The sequence below is a fragment of the Dioscorea cayenensis genome, chromosome 11 (genome assembly GCF_009730915.1).
Source record: "Dioscorea cayenensis subsp. rotundata cultivar TDr96_F1 chromosome 11, TDr96_F1_v2_PseudoChromosome.rev07_lg8_w22 25.fasta, whole genome shotgun sequence".
Taxonomy (NCBI): Eukaryota; Viridiplantae; Streptophyta; class Magnoliopsida; order Dioscoreales; family Dioscoreaceae; genus Dioscorea; species Dioscorea cayenensis.
Window position 1 is genome coordinate 1,521,632 of NC_052481.1, and position 9,346 is coordinate 1,530,977.

At 33.7% G+C, this 9,346-nt stretch overlaps 1 protein-coding gene across 2 annotated transcripts; it reads right to left on the reverse strand.

Moving 5' to 3' along the window:
- Nucleotides 1-378: 378 nt before the first annotated feature.
- On the reverse strand, nucleotides 379-8,966 carry LOC120272072. Of its 2 annotated transcripts, none has more exons than XM_039278811.1 (14): nucleotides 8,827-8,966; nucleotides 8,378-8,551; nucleotides 7,659-7,794; nucleotides 7,177-7,511; nucleotides 5,648-5,777; nucleotides 4,925-5,053; nucleotides 4,694-4,738; nucleotides 3,807-3,886; nucleotides 3,267-3,363; nucleotides 2,113-2,202; nucleotides 1,967-2,020; nucleotides 1,132-1,197; nucleotides 889-1,061; nucleotides 379-690 (listed from the first exon to the last, which is right to left on the reverse strand). In XM_039278811.1, the coding sequence occupies exons 2-13, from the start codon at nucleotides 8,521-8,523 to the stop codon at nucleotides 903-905; spliced, it is 1,467 nt and encodes a 488-aa protein (XP_039134745.1). In that variant the 5' UTR covers nucleotides 8,524-8,551; nucleotides 8,827-8,966; the 3' UTR covers nucleotides 379-690; nucleotides 889-902. The 2 variants fall into 2 exon arrangements, with proteins under 2 accessions (XP_039134745.1, XP_039134746.1); XM_039278812.1 differs by having other exon boundaries at nucleotides 8,378-8,508; nucleotides 8,827-8,919.
- Between the last annotated feature and the right edge of the window lie 380 nt (nucleotides 8,967-9,346).

Genomic DNA, 9,346 nt, shown 5'->3' on the forward strand with positions numbered 1-9,346 from the left:
TCTAGGGTTGTATGATTTTCTAGAAATACATCCGTGAATATTGACATTTCCATCAATGTCCCTTTCAGTTTCCGTCTGGTTCTTATTTTCCAGTTTTCATTTTTTAAGACATACCTAACGCTAATTGTTATATTGTCAATTATGACTTCTTTGTTTATTTTTTTCCTACATAGTTTCTTTGTTTCTACTGTATCCTCCTTTTATTCCCCTAAATTATTCTAAGACATTATAAATTTCAAAAAATATAAAACTGAAACCTACAAACATTTTCTGCTTCAAAATATTAAAAAGAAAAAAAAGAAAAAATTCCAGTTGGAAAATTCCAATAATTCTACTATAACATACTGTGCTTAACTATTATTACTTAAATCAGACAAGTTTAAAAAAAAGGAAAATGAACCACATAAATGAACATTAGTTTCACCCATCATCAGATGCCTTATGTTTTATTATAACTTGGCATGGAACCATGGAAAATATATAAACAGGTATTTATAAAATTTTATTTTAAAAAAACTTCAATTTATACCTTGCAGTCTATTTAAAACAAGAAGTTATTCAAACAGGTAAAACAGGAAATATACTCACAAAGGGCTCAATGTAGGCCTCTGGAGAAATCCTTCATAAGAATAGCACCATCTCCTCTATTATGCAAACCAACATTCTGATCTAATCCAATTGAGGCTAAATCTGGAGATGAACTTGTATTAGTAGACAATAAATGCAGATGTTTCTTCAAATAGTGAATGATCAATATAGATCCTTCATGTTCAACACCATCTTCAAACTATCATTTTAATATATAAAGATCGAACATAATTACATAATCATGCACAAAAGAACAATTCCAACAGAGTATGGAAAAAAAAAAATGAGGGAAAGGCTTACATTTCAACGCGGATTCATGTTTGCTCTAGCAAGTGATCCCAATGTTTCCTGAGATTATCATATGCTATGGAACATGGTATGGCCTTTAGTTTAATCTTCCCTTGTTCTGAGAATTCCATCACAAGGCCTAATCGCATCACTGTATCCAATGCCTTATCAATAGGCATTTCAATCTGTAGATGGTTGATCTAAAATTTCAATTCACTACATATCAGAATAACTAGGCAAACTTATATTGCGTACCTTTTCCTTGAATTTAGCATACAAAAATTTCTCACATTCGTCTTTCACACCTTTAGCGCAGGATACCTGAAAAGTTTTGGACAGAGCATTACATGATGTGCCTCGATCTAGTAATCGTCAGTAATTAGCCACTAGGTGCATTGCTACAAATGAATTCTTGGATTAAAATCTGGGAAACATATGTTGTCTTTAACTGACTGAAGGCAATTGCTAATGTTCTTGAAGGAAAACACTTATGACCCTTCCATTTCACAGCAAGTGGAGGTGCTTGACTTCTCCCCATATGCGTCGGTCATTTTACAGTAAGTGAGGAAAGTAACACTTTCTCCACTTTTTTCTTCCTTCATTTTATTTAAGAGCCATATCAGTATTTTCATATCTGAGTGGGGGAGAGAGGGCAACATATATAATTTCATTTCCTCTCACTTCACCCAACCATCCCAATCACTTCGGTGATTTTTCACTTCATGTGAAATGATTTACCTGAAGTACAACTTCCCCACCACTTTGAACCACTTCTGCAAAATGGAACTTCCACCCATTCTTTACTTCTTGACACTCTCGAAGAAATGAACGGGCATTTATAGCAGGAAATACTTCAGAAACCTAAACCAAATAGTTGATTTACATCTCTTGATGAAACCTTCACTAGCGCATCAAGAGCAATTACCAATTTTTCTAGTCAAATTTCTATTTAATTTGCCATATGTTTCTTCCCGATAGCTTTCTTTGCCAACTAATAAATGGAAGAGCATAATAAAACTCAACAGGAAAGTCAAAAGGTCAACATTTCTAGAAATTGTTACAAATATTAAAAAACCAGAAAATGAAATACCTGATTGCTCTTAGAATGGAGTAAAACTGCATAAACCAAAATCGCTTCTTTATACTGTCAGGGAACAGAACAATTTTGATAACATCAACAACAAAGTTAAAGACAATCAAAACAAAATGGGGAAGTAACCCTTCATTTTGCATTACCTGTTGCTGTTGGGAAGCATCTAAAAGAAAGTATACTGATCCGAAACCACTTGCTAAAGTTTTTTCATAAAGAGTCCTGTTGACCAAAAGCTGAAGTAGGAGATAAACAATCAGATGATTGGAAGGACATATTCAGCAAACACAATGCATTAGATTTAAGGATAAAAACCTATGACACCAAAGCATAGATATCACACATCACCTATAACAGCAAGAAGATAAAAAGGTTTTTGTATTCTAATAGTCATATTGTGCTGAAGTCTAAAATAGAACTAATGAATCTTCCAACAACCAAGAATGATAATAGCCACCTACACAATAGCTGTCTTAGCCAGCATGAACATTATCTTTAGCTTTTATATGTTGATGCTAACTTACAATTGGCTCTCCATATGATGAGTCCTTCTTTTTTTTAAGACCTAAAAGCAGTCTATATATTATATCTGCTAGGATATTTGAACTTAACTTGATGGCAATGCTCTGAGAACACAAGCTAAAATAGTATTAATAAAATAAGTAGAATACCTCACTAGTTGATCACAAGATTGATTTTTTAAAACTTTTACTAGTTTACCATGGCTTTTGTTGCTTATGTATACATCTAGCAGATATCCAAGGAAAAGGAAAAATCCATAGCTAGGCTACATGCAATGGATGATCTCAAAATTGCCACCGAACTGTGGGAAAAGGAAAAGGTTAACATATTTATAATTAATGTCAGAACAAAATTTGAGTTGCATCATGCCTCCGCTACCACGGAGAATGAAAAAATCATGGTAGGTTATATAATGACAAGAATGAAAGTTTTTATATCAACTTAAAATATTTTGAAAAAGCTTGAATTATGTTGTAGTGTCTCAGTAATTTTTTTGCATTCTTCCTAATGGAAACACCATGCAGACATTAATGCATTTAACCACATTAAAAAAAAAATCAATAATTTCATTTGAAGAAGACAATATCATATCAAATTGGTAAACAACAACAATCTATGTGTACAGGGGAGAAAACCCGTGATTCTCTTGAAAAAGTGATCACTGACCAATATCACACAAAACTGACATGTGAGTAACCTTTTTGCAGAAGAGAATGGGACTATGGGAGGTAATGAAATGGTAATAAAAAATTATGAACTTGATCTTAGTTTGACTCACTTGGTAGCGATCCCAAGTTTGTTTGTAACCCAATGCCACACGAGTAACATAAATTAGAAGGGCACTTGTAGCAATCACATCAAGAAGAATAGCAGATCTGTAGCAACAAATAGCAAACTATGGATAAATTCTAGTAATAATAATATAATAGTGAAAAGAGTACTGCCAGAATCATTGTTAGCAAAAGGTACAAAAAAATAGCAACAAAGTGAGAATGAAGGGAGACAGTATGGCAACATGCATCTACCATATAGTCATGTACAATTAGGGTCATGCAGAGGTACATCTGAACCTCAACTAGTATTTTAGATTACTTTTCCATCAATTACTTTAATGGAATTCTATTTAATTAACAAAAGTGAGAAAATTAAAATTGCTCCAAAGAAAATTATAAATATAAACTAAACAAAATATGTTTCTGGTTGCTGCTAAATTTATCCCAAATTCTTGACGTAACAAAGCATAAGCAGCCATCAAGAGAATACAGTCAACATACTCCATCACTCAATATCGTAAAATATAGACAAACAGAACACATACGGAGATGAGAGAATGTTCTCAAATTTGTAGTTAACAAAGAATGCAAGTAAACCCAATAAGCTTGCAATATCCAACCGCACCTGTGTTCAGAGATTGATTAAGTCAGCAAAACTGTCAAACCATGCAAACAATGTTACCTCATAAAGGGACGATTGATCATAAAGGAAAAACTCTATGAACAAGTTTCAAGTATCCTTGTCAATATAGAGTTCTGTCTAGCAACCATCACATCTTTGCCTTCAGTGATTCTATGATGGACATGTGATGGCTAGATGCACCCATGAGACAAAGTTGCATTCCAAAGATTTGAGGTGCTAACTTCCAATTGATTAATTTACAAAATCTCTCCACAGAGGACTTCAAATAGAAAGGACCAATCACTACCCTTGAATTAAAATACATGATTTGATAATATAACAAAAAATAGTGACTATTGTTCTTGTAGAATTGTGATAGTATGTGCATTCTCCTATAGAGATGACAACATAGAAAGAAGAACATACAAAGCTACAAAAGGTTACCAGGTTTTCCCCCAAGACAATTTACATTTTCATTTCTTTTTTTCTTTTAGTGATGAGAGGAAACTGTCTTCTCTTATTTTTCCAAGCAAGAATACTCATGTGATGTCTCATGTCCAACAAGGCTCATTTAAATACAGAAAATTATGTCTGCATAATCCATGCTTGATTATAGTTTCTATTCTAGAGAGTAAAGTATGAGAGAAGAAATTAGTAGATTAGAAAATCACCCCATAGCAAAATAAAAATAAAAGCACAAACATAAAATATTGAGACATTAGTCTTTTAATGTATAAGACAATGTATATTAACAAGAACACGGAAAAAATCAAACAGAAACCATTATACTGGAAAATAAAAAGAACATACTGTATCTAGGATCCTGAAAGACAACTTTTTGTGAGGAAAAATGACCTGCAGAAGAATAATTTGAAGGAAAAATTTACATTGTAATTTAAAGTACTTAATCCATCCATTTAGCAAACAAAAAACAACAACAACAACAACATCAATAATATTAATAAATAACCAGCCTGCCATAGAATATTGAAATAAGACAGAAAAAAGATTTGTACAAGACCCAAATTCAAACGTACTTACCTGCAGCTCTGGAATAGGTATTCTCTCATATATCTTCATTTGCAACGGCAGACCCTCTAGTTGCCCGTTGTATTCATTTTGACTTGTTTCTTCAGTATAAAGAAGGATCAGTTCTTGAAAAGCAGGCTCCTGATTTATTACTAAAGTTGAAAGTCAAGAAATATGTGAATATATATGTCTAAAATGTTTAAATTAGCAGGAATAAGCAGAAAGAACACACTTCCTTGATACAAGGCAACTCTGAACAAAAGAAACTAATCAATAAATGAATGGAAGTAATTCAAGACAATATGCACACAAAGGGGTAAAAGAGAAGACTGTTTGCAAGAGATGAGTGAAAAGTAAAACTCACAGAAAACTAATAGAATGATCAAACATATATTTTCAATAAGAATCCACATAACCAACTTCATCAAATGTTGGATTATGGCTGGGTTCTTAATTTTGTTGTAGCAGGCATACATTTCATGCGGAACATAACTACCAAAACTAGTGTATAAAAAGCATGTTAAGTAAATCGGTAAGACATGCAGTACATACTATTCAAAAGAATAGGTGCTCTGATTTCTCAAAAAAAAAAAAAGACAACCAATAGATGCTCTCAAATTATTATCACAACCATAGTCAAACATTCACAGCTAAGACGAATTATATTTGTTAACAACTAAACAATAAATGAAGGCAAAAAATTCAAACAAGAGAAGGATGTCGAAGGAGTCTTACTTGAAGGATTGACTTGGAAAAGAGAATAGAAACAGCATTTTGGAACATTTTCCAAACATTTCCGCCACATGATTCTCTTGAAGCTGGTTCCCAAATGTTGCTAAGCGTTATTCTTGGCAAGAAAGTTTGCCTGATGACAACAACAACATAACCGTCCCAGTAACTATCAACATGTAAATACTTCGTTTGAACTAAACCCATCTAAGGAAAACAATATATAGATATATAATTATATAGATAGCACGCTTTAGCAACTAAATAGTTATCTTAATGAACAAAATTGTTGAACCCCAGAATTTTCCTGACAAACAAAATCAATAATATATATGCTGATAGGAGATTGAATTAAGAAAGAGAACAATTTGCTTATTTGGTATCGCAAATTGCTAATATAAAATCTTATCATAAACGATAAATTAGCATCATCAATCAGCATTTATCAGGTTAAATCTCTTTAATAAAAAAATTAAAAACTAACACCATGCCCAATGAGTGGTTGATCCCATAGTTATCAGACCCGGCCCGGGCATTGACCCGGTCAAGACTCTGGGTCATGGGTCAATTGGTTCAACCGTCGGGTCATTTGGGTCAATGCTGGGTTGATAAAAATATTTTAAAATATTATTTTTAAAATTATAAATTAGTTTTTAATTATATAATAATATATCATAATAATATCCATGAATTATTAGTTATCAAATAAACAATTTAATGGAAAAAATACAAAATAATTGTTAATCTTTGATTTGGAAGTAGTAGAAAAGAGGAAAAAAGCTCAAACTTCACATAATATCAATACATAACAATACTAATTCACAATAAAAGTTTAAATTTATCATCAAACTATCAAACCAAACTCAATCCAATATATAACCAAAGTTCAAAATTGAAATTACAAATCAAACTGGGTCAATTGGTCTGACCGCCGGGTCAATCAGTCCGACCGCTGGGTCAACCGGTCTAACCACCGGGTCAAAGCGGGTCAATGCGGGTCAGAACGGGTTGATTGCATAACCGGTCTAATTAAAGACCCGGACCGGTTGAAGCACCGGGTCACCGGGTCAACCGGTCCGACCGCCGGGCCGGTCCGGGTTTGATAACTATGGTTGATCCAAACCGCACCTGTCTTTCTACTGGTTAGAATTAAGGAATGTTGAGGCTGTGTTTGGTTGGTAAGTAAAGGTGCATGTCGTAAGTACTTTTGATTTAAAACAAAAGGTTAAGAGTGAAAGCTTTTATATAAGCTAACTCAATTAATATTATTCAAAATTAATATTTTAAAATAGTTGGTGGAATAAGTTAGAGGTGCTTGCTTGGAGAGAATAACTCACCAACCAAACCTTCCCTGAGGCTCAAAACACTACTAGTCCTGAAACAAGCTGGAAGCCCAGCTTGGCCCAAACTCCATCTGACTACACCCAGGTCCAATCCCAGCCAGAAATTTCAGTTTAAATTTCTTGGTCCTTGGAAAATAACAGAGAATGGAATTTTAAATGCATAATAATTACACGATGGAATGCAGAACTAACCTAAGATATGCTTCTGAATAGCTTGTTTCCTTTTTTAGATCAAGTGATGCCTCTGGCATTGAAGGAATAATTTCCATCCATGTAAGCAATTTCCTTATGAGTCTCCCACGAGGTCCAACAGATGACAAAAATCCTTCATAGCGGGCCACTGCCCTTTGTGCAGCAAGCCATATAGGAAGCTTACCATCTCCTATCTGCTCGGAATTCAGTTGATTTTTGGACCTACTTTCAACCATGAACTGAGTTCTCTCTAGTGAATACCGCTCTTTAAGCCAAAGCTTCACTTTGTCAATCCAGATTTGCATATCAGCCGCTTCACTAGAGCTTTTTAGTGCCTGTTGACATGTAATTAAATAAAAAATACTAAACCAAAAATGAAAAACCCTGCAGCACAAATTCGACATCTTCGATGACTCATCAAATTTGCTTTATCCGATTTATGCAATTCAAATAAATCATTAGATATGGGGAGAGTAATGGACCTCATTTATCCAACCTCCAATCTTTTTCAATGGCCTTGACAAACTGAAGAAGATACCTTGCAGAAGTTTTGATTGCAGAAAATCTAGTTTCTCAACAAGAAGCAAACCTTTTTGCCTTTCAGTGGCGTATCCACGTCTGATATATGAAACATTGATGTTAATAAAAACTATGCAAAACAAAGATGACTAAAATATGTTTGTCTGCATAGCTCTGAAACTTTAACGAGAATGATTGAATAACTTTTAGCAAACGACCAAATTAACAGCAGTTCACAACAGATCAAAGCAGCATATTCAAGCACAACAATAATCCTGGTCAAGAATTTTGTGATTGCAATATATCACAAAGATCCTTAACAGGCCTTATTAGAACTACTATAGATTAGGATTGTAAAAGTCAACCCTTTTTAACAATTTGAAAGCCTGTACTGCAATGTCTCCCACAGTCCTATTTTAATGCAATCGGAGAAACAAACTAGATATGTAGTTTAAGGAAAATTAGAAGTTTATCTTAACTTACATTTCCAATCTTATCCTTTCATGTGCTTGTTTTAGGAATAATTAGATCTGTATAAACATCATGTTGGAGTAAATAGAGGTCTTTTGATGAACAAAACTTCAGTTTATTACAATACTGACACGTATGTCTATTAAAAAGTGGGAGTGAGTAGTTGCCACCGTTGGCTATACATGACAAAGAGTTCAGCACAAAAACTAACCTGAAGATTATTGCATTAGATTTAGATGCTTTCTTCCAGTCAACATATATTGGCAATGTCAAGAGATAATCATTGTTTAGTGCATACGTCAACATCAAATCCTGAGCTGAGAGCTCTTCAAATTCAGCATCCTGTAGAAGTTTCATAAAAGCCTGCTGAAAGTCTGTGGCAAGTCTGCATGAATTAGCCACTGTGAGATTGAAGTGGCCAGCAGTGAAGTTGGAAAAATAACATAAAATTTCTATATATATAAAAAAAAATCTCATATTCACATATAAAAAGAACAAACATGATGGTTGTAGCAAAGTTAACAACAGATTAGGAAAAATTCTGTAAAAGATGTATTTCATTAAACATAGCAAATACAATTGGTTTGGATTAGGAAGTGTGTCTAAGATTTATTAAATAAATTATACTTGCATGACTACACAACAACAAAACCAACAAACCTGGATTCTGACAAAGTGGTATTGATCTCAGGGGGCTTTTTCGAAACAGTTTTTTCAATTCCAGGACATTACCCAAATATAGAGGCCTAAAATATTCCTCATTTCTTTGGCCATCCATTTTTTGATTTTCAGTACCCAGGGGAAAATACTGATTTACAGGCAATGATTCTTCTAATCCTGAAGAAGATAATCCAGCTGTGTCCTGCTTTTTAGTATCACTGAATGAGTAGTATGCTCGCATCTCCTCTAAGATAGCTTTATGCTCAGCATGAAGAATGGCATCCAAGCACCTGAACAACATTATTTAACTTTTGAGTTGTCGTAACAGACTGACATCAGCAGAAAGAAAGAGCACTAAATGATGGATGAAGGAGATGAAAATATTCTCTGAGGAAGCACACTATTTGCACATTAATGTCTCACTAAAATTAAGAATCAAGTAGAAAAATTCAAAAGTTCAACACTGATAGTTGGGGTTTCAGACTGTTATTAAAGAATATTAGAGCAGGACGTAAAGAAT

Coding starts and splice junctions, on each gene's coding strand:
- LOC120272072 (XM_039278811.1), bottom strand. CDS start 8,523: ATGAAACTTCTACAGGATGCTGAATTTGAAGAGCTCTCAGCTCAGGAT. Junction 5,778..7,176: donor TATTCAGAAGCATATCTTAG/GTTAGTTCTGCA, acceptor TGTTGTCATCAG/GCAAACTTTCTTGCCAAGAA. Junction 2,203..3,266: donor AAACTTGGGATCGCTACCAA/GTGAGTCAAACT, acceptor CTCCTACTTCAG/CTTTTGGTCAACAGGACTCT.